Raw genomic sequence first — 18,509 nt, 5'->3', positions numbered from 1 at the left:
TGCTATTCTGTGTGCAGAAGCTTCTTACTGTATAAGAACATAGGAAGAGCCTGCTGAATCAAGCCAATGGCCCATCTAGTCCAGCATTCTATTCTCACAGTGGCCAACCAGATGCCCGTGGGAAGCCCACAAGCAGGACCTGAGTGCAAAGAGCACTCTCCCCTTCTGTGGGTCCTGGCAAGAGACACTGAGAAGCATACTGTATCTGACTGTATATCTAAGGGAATTTGCTCACAAATTTATTACACAGAAACTCTAAATCCTGAGTATAATAATTACAGTGCAATCCTGTGTACTCAGAAATGTCCCATTAAATTCAGTGTGGATTACTCACAAATAGATGAGCATAGGATTGTACCATACAGCTTTTAAGCAGTGGCAGTTTTATGGCAACCATCATAATAATAAATTAAAAAATGTATTTACACACAATACAAATATGATTATATTACTCATAAAATATTTCAGTAGGAACAAAAAAAATAACAAAAAGTTTAATTGCTAGTATATTCATAGATGTATAATTTGTAAAGTTGCACTTTCCCTCTTGCATAATGGCTTTCTTTACCTGGTTTTATATTTTCTGTTAGCAGTAAATACAAATAATGCCCAATAGAATACTACTGTGACCTTTATTTTTCGTAACTAATGTAGATTTACAGTGGAACAGCTAAACTTCAATTTGAGATTTAAAGAACCACAACAACACTGAATTTGAATGCTTTGATAGAGCCCACAGAGTATGACTGAAAAAAGCTTAATAAAAATTAATTCCCTTAGAAGAAAGAACTCTTCTCTGAATCAATTACTTTCTCTATATTGAAATGTTAAACAGATCATTCTACTACAAATTAAAACTGAAAACTGAACACTGCATTGCTGATATATCAAGATGATAATATTAAAAATAACTTGGGAGAATATAAAAGTAATTTCAAAAACTTGTTATAAAATTGTATATGTGAACTGAGAACTGAATGAAACCACCATTTTCTTGTTTAGTTTTTCCTATTTTTGCATTCTCTCAGATGAATCAACTGCAAGATTCCCCAACCTACCAAAATACAACGCAACCTAAAATACTGTACATTTGCAGTCACTACTAAGCCAAAAGAATCATGCAGCAACTGTTAGTGTGCTCAGGCTATTGGAACAAAACTAAAGACAGAAGTTTCTAATATTAGATACTGTAAAGGGAAACGGGGAGCCATTTATTTCCCAAGATATATCACTGAACGGGTACACAGAAATTAAATGAATTACTTCCTGCAAAATATCTAATTATTATCTCTATCTGTAATGCAAGGTTTTTGGTACATGTTCCAAAGCATGTTTTCATTGTCTGGTACAACAGACTTAGCATAAAAGCAGGGTACAAGAGTGTTATTAAATTTGATAATCCTTTCTCAATGGATTACAAATAACAATTTAAAATACTCATCAGCGGCATTCCTGGCAGCATATTAGTAAATATCTGTAATATTTATCCGCATACTACTTTCACCGGATTTTAACAGTTCCTTTCCAATATTTACATTTATAGCAAATTAAATTCACTCTTTTTTATTCTTAGTTGAAAGCATATAAAATTAATAAGAGATTAAGCTTGTCCCATAAATTAGTAGTATTTGTCTGGTCAACATAAACATTCTTGTTCAAATTTTGAAGACTGCACCAATGAAATAATATGGACAATAGTAGGCAGTTTCAAGACTTTAGAAGGGCTTTTTCACTCCTTAAAGATCAATGAAGAGCAGATACATAGGCTAGAATCTGTGGCTGGGTAGGATTACTCAAAGTAGGATGAAACAGAGGGGTGGAGAATATGTCACTGAAACAGCAGCTGGAAGGCAAGGGTTGCAAAGCTGCAAACAGCCAATAGTTTAAGGAGTTTTTCAGAATGTGCTATGAGCTTGGCTGGAATTACTATTTTAAGGTGAAAAGAGAACAGGAAGATATTTGGCTCAGCCCTAGCTGCAACCTACACACTGAAAAACTAGCAAATTAAAGTCTAACTTGCAAAGTAACAAAACACTCCTATTATTTCAGAGTACTAAAAGAACAACTAATCGTCTTTCAGTGAATTCCAAAGGAGTAGTCATGAGAAGCTGATTATAGATGTGTGTAATTTCTGTAGAAGCTGCTGTGAAATACAGACAGATATACAACTTTCTCTTCTGCACTGAGCCCACAGGGAAGCCCATAATACTAAGATGCAGCAGAAGCTGGCTGTGCACAGTACTGATTGGCTTGGTCCTGTGATGTAATTAATCACTTTTTATACTTCAAAAAAGTTTAGGTGGAATCCAATTTGTGTCACTCTCCTGACAAAAGGCATCCGTCAGCAGAACAGGGAGGAAGGAAAATTCCCATGATTCCTCTTCCCCTCTGCAATCCCACCCAATTTGCTCCAAAGGCTTGGGGAGCCCTCTAGAGCAGATGGAGGGGTGTCTGGGGGTTACAGGGGAATAGAGCAATATCAATGGAATCTTACCATAGTAAGGGGAGAAGGAGAACTCAGGGGGTTGTCTTACTTAGCTGGCCTCTGTAGTGCAATGCGTAAGATGAAACTAGTTTTAATTTTGTTTTTATCAATATCTTACCAGCTTTGTTCTCATGTATGTGTATTTTAATTTTTGTATTATAGCCGTTTTATTTTATTTTACTATACTTTCATTGCATTTGTGTTGTTGTTAGCTGCCTTGAGAGCATTTGTTGAAAAAGCAGGATAACCATTCAACGAATAAATTCTAATATAATTATAAACCAAATAATAATGAGATAAATACTGAAAACAAAATATTACAATGATGCATCATTGGGCATGTTAACTAGCCGTCCAGTTGGGATATAGTCACCAAAGATGAAATTCAAACATTTAAACTAGTTTTCCATAGGTTCAAACAGATCTCTTAATTCAAGCAAGTATCTATCCATTTGCTGTGTATCTAGGGCTGCAATCCAATACATGTCTACTCAGAAGTGAGCTCCACTGGGTTCAGTGGGACTTACTCCCAGGTAACTTAAATGTATTCAAAGCAGCTATCAATTAAAACATAGAACTCATTTTATGTTACCCATAATAAACAATGTCAATGGAATAAAGTGAGGTACAGCACAGTGGGGAGGACAGCCTGGCTGGGAGCCCAGAGTCTGTGAATTTAAATCCTCACTCATGTCTCCTGGGTGTCAAGGGCCAGCTAAAGATCACCCCCACAGTGAGTGGCTCAGGGTTTACGTGCCCTGCCACCTGTGCAGCCGCAGGCAAGCTGCATAGTCCCAAGGAGCCCAGTTGCCCCCCCCAGCTGGCAGTTGCAGACAGGAAGGGGCTGGCTTGTGTAGTTGTGGCAAGCTGAGCAGGTCCTAGCCAGCTGGGGAGGACTAGCCTCAGAAGGAGGCAATGGTAAACCCCCTCTGAATACCGCTTACCATGAACACCCTATTCATAGGGTAGCCATAAGTCGGGATCGACTTGAAGGCAGTCCATCTCCATTCCATATCTGTTTACATAATGATGGTATAGACCACATCAAAATTTGAATTAATATCTAATAAAAATGTTGGGAGTACTGTCACAAAAAAGCCCTGATTATTATTCATTTAATTTATATCCCACTGTTCCTCCTAAAGGAGCCCAGGGCAACAGCAACCAATTCTACTATCATCACTAGAAAAAGACTAACATGTTTCCTTGTGCAACTTCTATGTCTGTAAGGCTTGTCTGTTCAACATGCTAAATTATAATCTGGGTTCTTATCACACATAGATAATCAAAATAAACCTGAAACCTTTTCAGCTATGTTCTTATGTTGAAAGATTTGTAGCTTTCAAGCTCATGTTTTGAGCCATATACCAGAGTTAGAGTAAATACACCATGGCTTTGCATTAATGAAAAAATATGTGGGCTCCTGGAGAGGAGATGATGGTCACTCTCCTCTCCTCCCAGTCATTTTGCTGCTGTGCTGCGCTAAGCTATGGTTTGCCTTAGCATGTCATCCAAACCTGGGTAATGGGTTAACTCTCTTTAGACAAACCACAAGATGTAACAAAGGTTTTCCTTTTGTTTATAGCTTGTGGTTTGTCTGAGAGAGCTAAACCATGAACCTGGGTTTGGACAACATGCTAAGACAAACCACAACTTAGTCCAGTGCAGCAGCAAAACAACCAGTGAGGAGCAAAGTGGCCATAACCTCCTTTTCAAAGAGCCTACACATTTGCTTGTTCATGCTAAGCTGTGGTTTGGCTTAGCTTTACATGCAAGGGAGAGCTATGTTTGTTCAGTTCTGCTTTTATTGCTGTTTGTTAGCTGCCTTGACACTCTTTGAATAAATGGATGGGTTAGAAATTTTGAAAATGAATAAACTAAATAAATCTACCAATACACAGTATGCCTAACCCTAAAACAATGATGTTATCTCTAAGAAATATATTGTCCCTTTGAAAACTTAAGAACAGTACAAAGCTGAATGCAATTTTCACAAATACACACTTATGAAAATGTATTTCTCATCAAAATCTAACACCATACAAAAGCAAATCTATCCCCTACAGTGAAAGAGATAGAACATGAAGACTTTTTAATGTTAATGTGGTATGTTTGCTAATGTCATGAGGATATTATCAATGATAAATAGGAGTCAGTGCAAATAAAATATAATTAAAATTTAAAGTGAAATACATTTCTGCATGGTCTATAACTTTCATGTTTTAAAACATAGCAATAAAACTCAGTTTTCGCAAACTCTCCTCTCTATGAGGTATATTACTGCAAGCACTGAGTCACACTTTCCACCTACATTAAAAAAATTAGGTAGAAACATGTATTTGGTAAACATAATTATCACCCACACATGTCTTCATTTCCTAAGTATCCTGTGGCTTAACTGGCATGGATGTTGAGAGAAGCACACACGATAAGAGGAATGGCATCTCTTTTGCAATTAAAATTTAATTGCTCCCAAAATACAGCAGCTGAGAAATGACACTATAAATGCTCTTACTGCATGCCCTCTGCCTTCAGTGAATGACTGCTCCATCTAAAGCTCTGTGGGGGTGATAAACCCCAATTTGCCAAAGTGTGCTAGCTGTCAGACTAGCCTAGAACACTTTCCAAAGAACATTCAGGTCTGACTTCTTCTGGTATATGAACATTAAGGTTGCCAGATGCCTTTTACTTCAAAATACATGCTTCACTTTGAAGGAATCTCCCTTTGCCTTTCCCCTAAATTTGGCAGCTTGATAGATTATCATGGGTACATACACTATGCTCCCCTGGATAGATGTCAGGGTTATAAAATCTTAACTTTATGAAACTGTAAACAATAAAATGCAAGGAAGCTAAAAAATAATAATATAGCCTCCTCTACACTGTGGAATTCCAAGTACTACCACATCCCTCTCCAATGTTTGTGCCTTTTTCTCAAAAAGGGGGAAACCACTGTGATGCATATTTGTGGCAATTTCCATTTAACTTTAATTGTGAGCTAACAAAGAACTGGGCAGCCTCATTAGTCACACTCTCCATAAATCCCAAGGCTATCTTAATGCATTCATCACAAACACAACCAGAAAACTGTAAATCCACCCACCCACCTCCAATTGTGTTAACAGCAAACTGCCCCACAGCTGTTGCTCTTCTAATAAAAATTGGCCTTTGGGGACTGAAGTGGGTGGAATGAAGACTTGTTTTGCCATTGCCATCAGGAACAGGTTAAAGCCCGCAACTGTTCCCAAGAACAATTACAGCCTTCAAATGCTAATGGGTTCCCATGTCTCTCAGACACTTTCTGCGGTTTAATTGTCTTAACAGTCAGCTTCAAGCATCCACAATTTGGGGGGAAATTTCTTATTCTAAGGGACATTAATTAGCTTTAAATTATGTTAAATACCATCCCTGCCGTTACAAGGGCTTCTATGGGATCTTTACAAGAAACAAGCACTTGAGTAATTTAAAATCACTCTGTAGTCTTCATCCCCAGCTGCACACTATATATGGAGAAATACTGACCTGAAGGAAATCAACACAAGTCTTGCTCCCTTACTGTACGCCCCTTCCCCATCTCTGACTTCCCTGTATGCTCCTTCCCCCCCCCACCTTCATCCTCCTTTAGCCCGAACAGAGCTGAGCTGCTCTCCCCTGCCCCCATCCCTTAAGAGTATCTTTGGCAGCTCAGCAGTTTGAGCAGCTTCAACTTTTCTTCTCCCACACTACTCAGCCTTGGCTGCCCTTAAAGAAAATCCTCACAGTACAACGTGTCAATTTTGCATTCCTTTACAAAGGCAACTTCTATTAGGGAGACTGGGAGCTTGGCTCTGCCTCTCGACAGACAGAGAGCTTTGTGACCATGTAAAAATCAGGGAGAGAAAAACATTTCCTGCATTAAAATGCAACCTTCTTCAGCACAGGGGACTACGTTAGGGAATATAAGCCTATGTACTAGGTCATTTTAAATTTTACTAATACATCTGTGTTTTCTATATTTATATCTCAATCAACATTTCTACATGTCATTGCCTCCATTCTGTGCCCATAACATCTCATTCTATGTAGCTTTCTGATCATCATGTTTGTTTCCCTAAGATTTTGCAACGCCCACATTTTCTTCCTCTTTGCGCTTGCCCATGAGCAGCCAAGATAAAAAGGCATGCAGAAAGAAGTGACTGACAGCATAATCCTATACACATTTACTCAGAAGTAAGTCCCATTGAGTTCAATGGAACTTACCCCTATTTAAGCGTGTATATAATTGCAGCTGACTGAATCTTTCATGAGATAGGTAACTTAGAAATGTCTTGATAATGTCTTAGATAATATCCTGACATTCCACATAGCTCAGCTATCTACTTACTTAAATAAATAAGCAGAAACCTATGTTATTAATCTCCATATCATCATATTTCATTTTGAGACCATCACTTCTGAGACTTATTTTGCCTAGCAGTTAAAAAGAAGAAGAAGCTGGTCTCCTTGTGGATTTATCTACACACTAGAAGAGAATATACTGAATGTCTCCAGTGTGTGTGCTTCCTAAAGTCTGACCTAGGGTTAACAATGGCTCCTTCTTACAAAGCTCCATAACTGATGATTTTTTATTTCGGCATACCTCAGAAGAGATGTCACAAGGTGTCTTATGATTACCCTCCCCCCTTGGCTTCTGGGATCCTGGCCAATCTGGATCTTTGGAACTTTGTTCAAGTTACCCATATGCCTTTGGAAATAACTTCCTTACAAAGCCAAAACAACAGGATCACTGGTGAATAGGCATATGGTAGCTGGGTGGTTGCAGTGAGAAGAGAGATAATAACTTGGCTTCCAACCTGTCAGCATTATTCTTAGTAGGTCTGAAAACAAAACCAGAAGTCCTCAGTTAAATATGAGGAAACTCTTTTATGGAAATAAAAAACACATTTCTATCAGATTAAATAAGAAAAATTAAATCCTTCCTCTTGGAAGGAATCCAGAGGATGAGTGTCTGCAGACCTTCAGAAATCCTTTCACACAGGCAGCTGGTGTGGAGTGCAACTCAGATAGGCTTATTTATTAGTGGAATCAATAACAAGAAAGGGCTGTAAGACAACTGAGCCCTCTTGAAGAGCACCTACCTTCCTTTGGCGGTCGCTTGGCTTCCCTGGTAAGATTGCAGACCTGGGTGGTTTGCAGCTCCTGGGTGAGGCAACCTTCTGTCTGCTCATTAAGGGGCAGCACTACGTTATTGAGCAACACCAGGGAATGGTCATCTCCCCCCAATTCTCCCAAGTGCTGAGGGCAGGTGCATTTTGTATACATGATCCCACAGGACTCAGTTCTCCCATTCTCAGACTTCAAGCAGCTCTCAAGCCAAGTGCATAACACATGACAACCAAACTGGCTTGGGCTCACCTTGTTCAACACCAAAAATTCAAAGAAAGACTTTTGATCATCTTCCTTTCTGTATAATCCTATGAAATCGAATGGGTAGACCCGGCGTATCTGAATGAAATTCTTATCATACTGCAGGAATACAAAAGCATTCTTGGAATCACAGAGCTGCATTATAGAATGATTATTCTTTAAGAGATCCTTAATTTTTTCATGGGAAAAATGATCAAACTGATAAGCCAAGAGGGAAAAGTTAGAGCAGCTAAAATCCTTTTTGGAAAATTTCAGGTAAATACTATATTTGGTTGGATCTGGGTTTTCCAGCGTCCAAGTGCAGTTTGTAAAGTTTTTGGGAAACATTTCGCTTACAGAATATGATCCATAAATGACCCCTTTCACCAGCGTTGAACACCAGAAGTCTTGGGCAGCATTAAATCCAAACATAACCAGTAGATAGGTGGAAAATATATAAATCAGCAAATTACGAACAGCCTTCATCCTATGTCATTTGGCCTGTAGGAAAGGAAAGAAAAATGCAGGTTGAACGCTTCATGCAATGAAAGTCCAAACACCTTCCAAAATTTCAGCCAGATGTTTTCAATATTCCAGTTAGAATGTATACGTATTTTCTCCCTAAAGAAGGGCAGGTAATTTTTATTAAAAATTTTAAAGGAATTATAATGCAAGGAACTTTTGGATGCTGAGTGAACAGTGCCACCATGCGGCCAGCCTAGCTGTCAAATTACACACACACACACACACACACACACACACACACACACACACACACACACACCACACACTCTATTAATTGGAATGCCTCATCTTGCTGAACATATATTCAGCTTGCCAGGATGTGAATCTTTCCACCTTGAATTGAAGTTCAATGGTCTTTGTCTGATAGATCACAAGAGGAATATTAATTTATTTTTAAGATAAGGAGCCTTTCTATATAACAATTTCACATACCAGAAAAAAGCTGGGAACAGCTGTTGTTACACAATGCATTTTCTATTAGGTTTTAGAAATAATGGTGATGAATTACAGTCATGATTTTTAAAATGCACCAATTATTATTTGCTACAGATGGGGCATTATCTCCCATATGGCTGCATGCCATTGCTGTAGCATCCTGGTTATATTAAAATTTCATTTAAAACAAAAAGTTGGAATGATATATCAAGATTCAGCAACATTAAAATGTTGGAAGCATCATCTTCAGGTGAAGTACAGCTGGTTAGACAGGAAGAACTTTTTGCTGGCTATCAGCAGAACTGAAATTCAGAATTTTGAATACTACAATTTCTGTGTGATATAGCCTCTTGGGATGCATAAAGTGGATCTATAATACATGTAAGCAAAGATGGATCCAGGCAGCATTTTTGTGCTAGAACTTCCTTTTAAAGTAAACCTGGATAATATGTTCTGGTTGTCCTTTGCCCTCTACTACTATCAATTGTGTTTTTAACATGTTGATTGATGAAAAATACGATCACATCTTCTCTTTACCAGGTCCCTCTCCAAATACAGTAGTTATATTATAGTTCTCTGCCTGTGATCTCTAGTTGCTTTTCTCCTATACAGGTGTAATTCAAGGAAGTGAGTCCTGGATATATTTATCTACATACTGAATAAATGTCATATAGCACATTTTCAGCATTAATTTTTATGTAGTTGTATAGCCCTTAGTAATTTTTGTTCTTTTCATAAGCAGCAGCTGATAAAAGTGATGTCAAGCTAATATTTTGAGTTGGCATCAGTAACCTCTTCCATTGATTGTCTGGAGGCATACATATAAAGAATTACTGAGTTTTTGACACAGTCTTTCTCACTCTTGCTTTTTCATCTTCCCTCTGAATGATCAGGCATCTCCCACCCCCAATTGCGTAGTGCTAAACAATCCGGGGGATTCAGTTCCCTCAAAGAAATTTTATGCTTCCCAGATTATAAACTGTAAATTCTAAACACTGAGAAGAGGAAATCAGCAGTCAGTGACTATCTTTAAATGTGTGGTTTTAAACGTGTGTGTGTGTGTGTGTGTGTGTGTGTGTATATATATATTTGGGGAGGGGTAGAGGTATAGCTGTGGAAATTAAGCTCCCCCCCCCAACTATTCAAATCATTAGATTTTTCTGTTTGCTCTACATCACAAGCAAATGGCTTCTTTGGAAAAAACAGGATTGATAGGCCATGTTAAGGCTGAGAAATGAAAAACTTGCTATGGGTAAATCCTGCAAAAATCACCTACTCTTTTACAAATTTTACTGGAGCACTTTGCAGGCATTGCAGTTCTGCGCAGTATTATTCGGGAGGGTCTAGGCATTGAAAGACAATGTGGCATGAGAATGTTGAATTAGGAATTCTATCAGTGTGAGGGGATTTCTTTCAAAATTTGAAGGGAATGTGTTTGTTTTGTTTAAGAAGACCAAAAAAAAGCCTAAGGAATGGGGGGAACACCTTGATAAGATTTTTAAAAGACTAAGGTCTGCAGTGCTAGGTGTTCCCATTAAAGCATGGTCAAAAGGACAACGTTTTGGCTTTTCTTTTTAAGAGGAAAGAGGCAATCCTCCGTCAATTACAGAAGGCTATGTTTTAGGTACACTCGATAGGGCAGGAGAGGAGGGTATTTTGGGCAGCGATGCAGCAAATGGCAATGAGAAGTTCTCACGCATTTCAGGAAGCTCCGATGGATCAGGTTTTGGGGGGTGGGTGGGGGATGAAATCTACTTTAAAAAACTGATCCCCAAAGACCTAAGATTGCTCATCGGGGGCCGAAATCTTTCCAACCAAGAAGCATCCTGCTTTTTCCACCCTTCTGGGTGACACTGTAGTTTAATCGAGCCTAGAAGGCGCCATCACTCCACTGATCTGCTCCACAACAGAAGACCCACAGACTTCCCTTAAACTTCCTATTAACCTCAGGATCCCCCTCTTTCCTCTCCTCGCAAGAAAATTACCCCGGTCATGCCAAAAAAACCCTGCGGAGGGGGGAATCTTCGAGCGATCTGGCTGGCAATTACTTGCCTACTCGCCGAGGAGACTTCTCTAACTTTTCGATAGGCGAGGGAGCACTTGGATGTAGGGATGCCGTTAGATTGTGGGTCGCGTCTCTCCGCGCCCCCTCCCCCGCTCTCCTTCAGCAGCAGCCCAGCCGTCCTGCCCGCCACCCCGAGCTTAATACACCCTAGCCTTCTCCCCACGACACGCAGATGCCTTACCTTCCACTCCGAAAGCAGGCAGGCTATTTCTCTAAAAAGATCCTACCACCACAGGGACACGTCCCAAAAACAGGCACGAAGAGATTCCCCTTCTGGCGGAAGCACCGCTGCCCATTTTCCTCAGCTCGCATTCACAACCAAAGCAGAAGAGAGAAGAGGGATGAGGGAGGGGGGGAACCGCAGAAGTGAGGGGAGAGGGAGGCTCCGCACGGCCAAAGAATTGCTTCCTTCCAGATCCACAAAATCCACATAAAAGGGGGGGCCGGGCAAAAGCCCCAAACCAGAGAGAGACTGCAGGAAGTGGACTTGGCTGAACAGTAGAGATCTTTTTCTTGCTTTGTTTTACTTGAAAATAAAGTGTTCTAACCCAGCAGCAGAGATAGACCCAGCGAAAGAGATGAACCAAAAAAGCAAACTCAAAAGAGATCCGGCAGCTCTATTGCAGATTTGTTGGCGGGCTTAGGCTCTTGCTTGCTGTTGTCAATCTACTTGCTCTCGTTCCTCTCTTCGCCTTCTTCGTCTTCCCCCCCCCCCGGCTCTCAAGTACCTGAGGGAAGGACAGCGACTGAGGAGGAGGAGAACGCAAAATCTCTCACAGAAGCTATATCCTCGGCCAAGGATGTCGAATAGCTGAGGGAAGAGGAAGGAGTCAGCGAAAGAGCGAAGGGAGAGTGATGAAGCGCTGGGTGAGCGCGGGAAGAGCAAGCCACTGTGTGTGTGTGTGTGTGTGTATGCGCGCGCACGAGTCTGTGTGAGGGAGAAAGAGAATGGGGATGTGTGTGCGCTCTGGTGTGCGCGTGTGCGCTTTCCTGCCTCTCCTCCGTGTGTGGGAGCGCGCGCGATGGTCTCTCGCGCTGTCTCCCGTGCCGAGTGCTTTTGTGCGGTCGCTGCTCTTCCTTGCGGCTCCCCTCTCCCGGGCCGATTTCTCTAAGCGCAACCACCGCGCGGTTCCGCTCAGTGTCCACTCCGCGCCTTTCCCCGCTGTGTGCGCGTGCGTGATGAAGGCTTCCCCCTCGTCTCCGGCAAGTGGGACCGCCGCGGCGGTGTGGTTTTGCACGTCACAGCTACTCAATCCTAAGCACGTCTGCCTGTCCTCCCCCCCCTCCTCCCCACAACAGCCCAGTCTTTTTCTGCGTCTGGGAGGTTTTTCCAGCTTCAGTTCCCACACGGCTGTGCCTGGCTGCGAGCGGAACTCAGAGACTGGGCAAGAGAAGGAGAGCGCGCGGGAGAGAAGACCAAGCGCAGCCTTTGATCTCTCTCCCTCTCTCCTTCTCCTACTGTCACCCCCCACCCCTCTCCACTCCTGCCTTCGGTCTTGGCTTTTAAAGCGTAAAGCCCTATGTCGCAGCCCCAAGAGCTGTCACTTCGCCACCGCGATACAGATTTAAATGATCTGGCGCTCCAAGGAAAAACATCACAGCTCTCCGCTTTCAAAGTGCTGCCTTCCACTGTCGGGAACAATAGCAGTTTTCTCAACGAGGCTGCAATTAACACCTTGTTTGTTCTTAGCCCCAAATCTAGGGGCTCTGGTTTAGGATTGTTGCTGCATTTTCATGGCTGGAAAGAGATGCAGTCAGTCTGCAATAGCAAGTGATTCCGGAAGCCTGTGATTCCTGCTTCTTTCCCCCTCTTTCCGCTAAGTTACCGTCTGTGGGAGGGCGGGTGGATTTGAAGGGAGGGAATTGTTGCACTGATTTCTGCCTGTCCGTTCTTCCTAGCGATAGGAGTTTCGCCTGCTTTAGTTTCTGTGGCACGATTGCGCGCGCGGGAGGGGGGGTGCCTGATGGCGTAAATATGCGATCAGATATTGTTGTTTTTAACATCTTTTTTTGCGCTGGGGCATTTTAAAACCAATGACAGAAAACTGAATGGCCATCGAAAGTAAGATTAGCCTGTCCGGAATGATTCTTGAAAGCAAAAGGAACGCAGCTGAATGACAATAGATATGAATGCATCAAAACAGCACTGCAGAATAAAGGGAAGGCAGGTCAGCTGTGTTTCTGAGCCACGGGGTTTTTCAGTGGGACTCAGCGAACCCAGAGGGATGCCACAAAGATGTGTGCGTGTTGGGGGTGGATGAGGAAAGAAAGGGGGGGAAACTGCTATGAGGAGGCTACCAGGCACAAATATCGAGGATGGGTCTAGGAATAGGAAAGAATGTGTACCGCGATGCAGTGTTAGTCTCCAGAGTCTAATGGCAGTGTCCAAACCTGAATTATCGTCACTGAAATGGAAACAATTTGAAAAGCAAAATGACAGTGGAATCACGGTGTCCAGAAAAAGGATGGCTGTGGAATGATATTGTCTAGGTGAGAGAATGATGGGCATGGAATGATATTGTCCAGATTAGAGTGTCAATGGTAATGGCAGCGCAATGGAATGGAGAGCAAACTGACAGTAAAATAACAATGTCCAGAGCACAGAGGTATATGACAGTGCCCGATGTGACACCACAAAATGGGTATTCCCAAAGTGAAACAAGGATAGACAGGCTGTGCAGCAGTACCACTGGGAGAGGACAGTTCTCGAAGTGGGATGACATTGGAAGAGGAGAGGGTTAGCAAGGCTGTTGAGTCCTAGAGGCAGAGCAGAATGTTGAGGGAATGTTGAAGGGAGAATGTTGAGGGAATAAGCCAGAATCCTAAACAGCCCATGTAGAGTCAGTGCAGTCACTTCACTCAGAAGCAGCTCTGGGAAATGGGCGAAGGAGTATATTGTGGTGAGTTGAATCAGAAAGTGGAGGTTACAGGCAGTACAGTAAGTGGGTTGAATGGCATAAAGGAGAATGTGGAGAATAAGGGATCAGATGGAATTCAAAATCAGGATAGTGGGTTGAAGAAAGCTATGACTGAATTATATGGAACAGGGGGAAGGGGGGGAAGAGAAGCCACAGTCAGAACAAATGTCACACAGGATGGCATCAGGACATGGAGGAGGACTCTAGGAACGAGAAAGACACATCTGTGTTGCGTTGGTAAGAATGGCAAGGAGAATACTGTGCACTGGGAATGAATTATATGCAACATGATGGCTATGTGGAAGCATTTTAATGGTTAATTTGGAATGAAGCAAGAAATGCATGTACTCAACCAAGGAGACTATTGATGGGAGATGGAGTGACAAAGAGTATGGGGTGGGTGATAAAAACAGACTGTGAAAATTGGAGAAATTACTGAATGGACCCATGATGGAATTTTAAAGAAATGTCTATGGTGTGATGGAATAAGCAGATTGATAAGGATGAGCATTTGAAGGAGAAGGCACAGTATAAATTATTTATTTAACTACTAGTTGTGTGGCCCGATTAATTGATTTTATTGGAGGTAAAGAAATGCAAACTCATGGAAGACTGGTTGTGTGTGGGTGTGCATGTGTACACTTGTCCAAGAAAGAGGTACAGCTGATGGATATCCTGTTAACAGAATGAAATTACAAGCAGGCATAGATACCAATGGAAGCTACAATCAACAGTGGTGGAAAAACCATAACAATGACTACTGTCTTCCTCACATAAAAGCAGTCTTCATGGAATATGTAAGAAGTGCATCCTGAGGAAAAAAATACTGTGCCCACCCTTCTGTGAATAAATACTTAGTGCATAAAGAAGTATATGGTACAAATGTTGTCACCTATTGTACTTAGAACAACAATTTCTGTTATCGCCTCAGTCAAAGCTGCCAAGTACCATATCAACTACAGAACGCCAATGGATTAAAATATAGCGCATAAGTAAGAACAAAATCTACAGTTACTGATAGACAGAAGTACAAATCCTATGTCAAAGATACATTCATTCATTTTATTAGTTATATTTTTATCCCTCCCTTTGTCCAGGGAACTGAGGATATATATCTATGGTCTCCCCACATTTCAATCTCACAACAATCTATTGAGAGATGATGACTGGCCCAAGGTCATCTAGTGAGCTTCATGGCTGAATAAAGGTTTGAACCCAATCTGCCTAGTCTACATCCAACACTCTATCCATACACTGGTTCTGGTTCTGAAGGCACATGGAGCTAGTGCCTTGCTAAAGCTTTTCTGAAGCTGAGTAAGTCTGGATCTGGGCAGCACCTGTAAGGGAGACTGTCTGAGCACCACACGTATTCCACCTTGAGTTCCCTGGTGGAAGAATGGCAGGATATGAAAGTAAAAATTACTAAACCACACCAGAAGACCAAATGCAAACTAATATGAAGTGAAAGGATCCTATTGAGCCCTGCTCATAACTTTTGCATTAGCAACAACACAGTGATTCCATAAAAACCATTCTTGTTATCCCACAATTACTGTATTCTAAACATTATCCTTCCCATTTCTACTTTGAACAATTCCCTAGGTCCATTGTTACTCTCTTAAAGTTCCTCCCTCTTTCACTGTAGCAGTTTTGAAGCATGTGTTTTTAAAAGCCCATTCACATTTGTCACTTGTTTTCTATTCCTTATTTCCTTCCAGTTATTATGCAGATGTATCCATTGCTATGTGGGCATTTGGCCGTCTTCAGTTTGTTTAGAATCTCCCTTTTTACATCCTTGCCTATTCAGTTTATTTCAGGCTGGCTATTGTTAGCAAGGCAGTGAAACAAAATCTTGGTAGGGTGGTGCTTTCTGGTTAAGTTCAACAAGCATTTTCCCACTCTCCTGCTTGCTTTTGTTGATTCTGAGTTTCTGTGTGTGTGCGCGTGTGCACGCTCCTGCGTGCACACACACGTGTGTGCTGAACTATTCACTAGCCAGTGCTCTTAGATGTTGGAGAAAAAAGTGTATTATAATTAGAGGTGGGAGAGTACATTGCTTTCTAACAAACACCACAGCTAGAATGGGCATCATTTTGTAGCTCGCTCACCTCTGCTGAATTCCACAAAGAGAACAGAGCATTCAGAGAGTGCTTTGCTAAATCTGGCAATGTCACTCACTTTAAAGTTCATTTGGTTAGCGGCAGGATGCATTTTTTGTTGATTGAAATAATGTCAGAAAAATATCCATTAACATTCCAGAGAGCATACAGTCCAATTATTTTTGTAATCATGAAGGTTTGGATTTTTTTTTTAAAAAAGGGAAGTTTTATTGTTGCAATTACACACTGCATGGATTCTGATTGGTAATGTTACTGATCAGAACAACCTTTGACACAAGGAACTAAAGAAGAGAACATTTATCTCTCTTCCTCACTATATATTATTTTTTGTATATGAAAGTCCAGAATAAATTTTTGGTTATAAAACATCTGCTGTTACAACTGAAAATCTGGGAATAAGGTCTGCTCTGCAAGAACTCAACTGACTTCCAGTTGTAAACAAATTGTTAGTTTAGCTGCCATATAATTTGCTTCATGGATACTTAGCAGATTCAACTTTACTACATCCATGTTCAGCAGCCAGGTTTGAGTAGAATATGACTGCCAACTAGAGATCTGAGTCTTCATCTTTAGAATTCCTTGTTTCCAGGCTTCATTGATGACATTGCCCCTTTACTGCCAACTTTTAACTAGATTGTCATATGCCAAATATTTGAGGAAATAATTGCCTGGTTGCATAAAGGTGGGGAGATGATAGGGTTTATTTTTCTTGTTGGTCTTTTTTTCAGGGGTCCTTTTATGAGGGGGGATTACATAGGTACTTGCAGAGTACATATAATAAGAGTACATATATATGCAGAGGTGCATATAATAAATTAGTTTTTATCATTTCCTTCTTAATCATCAAAATTAACTCAACCCTCCATTATGTTCATGAGTAGGTTGCAGGAATCACATGCCTATATTCCTTCCCAATTGCAGTGTCAGCATACCCTGTCTATTAAGTTTTCAGAGGGTTGTTACACATTCAGCAAATCCATGTGTGCTTTAGGGGTCTAACAGTATTATTGCCTAGAACAAGTCATAAATATAAAACACACAAGGAAAACATCAACAAAACTCAGTCAGCACTACTGTTACCAAATGTTCTGTTGCCTCCCCCAGGGTCAGCTCCAGGTTTCTGGGGGCCCTCAGGCACAGGGTATCAGTGGGCCCTTGTCTCCTCTCCTTCCTCCTCAAACCACATTCCTCCTCCTTTGTGGCCCCACTCCTTTCAAAGAAAACAAATAATCACCAATATTATAACCCCCTCTTATAATTCCTGCCATCATCAGACCCAAGGGCTCTGGTGATGGCGGGCCTTTGCAGCCATGCCGGGGAAGACCTGGCATGGCTTCAAAGCCCTTCCCCTTGGGCGCAGTGTGGCCACACATGCCTGTCACATAGTGGGCTAATTAAACCCTGCTCCGTCTCCCCTCATCTACCCTGTAGTGTTCTTCTAATTTGGCTGATTGGCTTGTCTTTATTGGGCTTAATTTTGATTTGCCTGATTTGTTGCCTGGCCTAGTAGTTTAATCTGTAAATAGGTTTATTTGGTCACGTTTGGCAGATATGTGGGGAATTTCACAAGGTAGGGTTTGGTGAGCACCCTTAGGCACTCTTTCAGGTGATCAGTGGGTTCTGAGGGCTGCCTTCTGGGTTGTGGGCCTGTTGGCAGGATAAGGCTCACCTTTGGGGCTAACCTGTAACACCCACTCAGAGTTGTGCGGCCCTGAGGGGGTGGTGGAGCAGGAAGGCCTCCCTAACCACCCTGCGGGGATGGGGCCCGGAGAAGGGGATTGGGCTTGGACCGCCCCCTTTTCCATGGCAGGGTGTCCTCGCCTGATTGGGTATGAGTTAGGTCCTGCAAGTGGCTCTGCAGATCATTTACTATGCAATCAAGCATTTAATTATACAGCCATGAGAGTGGCTGTATACTATAGCCAGCGTGGATTTTTCACATTCTGCAATGTTAAATTGAAAATACCCCCATGCCATTCTGATGCTTCCCATAAGCTCATTTCAAAACAAAACCTTACAAAACTTATAGTCCTGAACTCAGAAATGCTTGCTTAACAACCGTCTCAATTTTCATGGCGATACACAAAACAGTCAGAGAGAATAGAGAGTTCAAAGTGTAAAAAGAGAGGGAAAAAACCCCAGAGCCCTTTTGGACTTTTTTCTGACAGAGTTCTCATAATCTGTTGAAATTCATTAAAAAATCAGCCATGTTCACAGAGTACCTGTAATCCTAATACTGACCTTCCCCATACTCTGACCTTCATCTTCTGCAGTTTAAAAGGTAAAAAAAAAATGCCTGGCTGATTTTTAATTAATTTAAGAAATTTTGGCTGGAACCCTATGATAACTTCGGGCATGCTCAGTAAGAACCAAGTGTCAGAGTTCTAAAAGCCAGACTCCCAGCTGCTGGATTTGCCTAATCAGGGGGCCATACCCACACCAAACTTTAATTTCACTTGATAGTCATGGCTTCCCTCAGAGAATCCTGGGAAGTGTAGTTTGTGAAGGGTAGTGAGTGGAGACTCCTATTCCCCTGAGAGAATGGTTTAACGGTCAGCCACTCTGATTGAAGGTCT

At 41.6% G+C, this 18,509-nt stretch overlaps 1 protein-coding gene across 3 annotated transcripts in view; it reads right to left on the bottom strand.

Annotated features, from left to right (window-relative positions):
• ADGRB3 (adhesion G protein-coupled receptor B3) overlaps nt 1-12,129 on the bottom strand; it is a 784,090-nt gene extending 771,961 nt beyond the window's left edge. For all 3 annotated transcript variants that reach the window (XM_061623067.1, XM_061623068.1, XM_061623069.1), the window contains exons 1-2: nt 11,077-12,129; nt 7,603-8,371 (exon numbers count right to left, since the gene is read on the bottom strand). In XM_061623067.1, coding sequence (XP_061479051.1) covers nt 7,603-8,356 — 754 coding nt within the window. In that variant the 5' untranslated portion in view covers nt 8,357-8,371; nt 11,077-12,129. The remainder of the gene's footprint in view (nt 1-7,602; nt 8,372-11,076) is intronic.
• Between the last annotated feature and the right edge of the window lie 6,380 nt (nt 12,130-18,509).

This window comes from Rhineura floridana, chromosome 4 (genome assembly GCF_030035675.1).
Source record: "Rhineura floridana isolate rRhiFlo1 chromosome 4, rRhiFlo1.hap2, whole genome shotgun sequence".
In the NCBI taxonomy this organism is placed as follows: Eukaryota; Metazoa; Chordata; class Lepidosauria; order Squamata; family Rhineuridae; genus Rhineura; species Rhineura floridana.
This window is presented reverse-complemented; position numbering and strand designations above follow the sequence as displayed.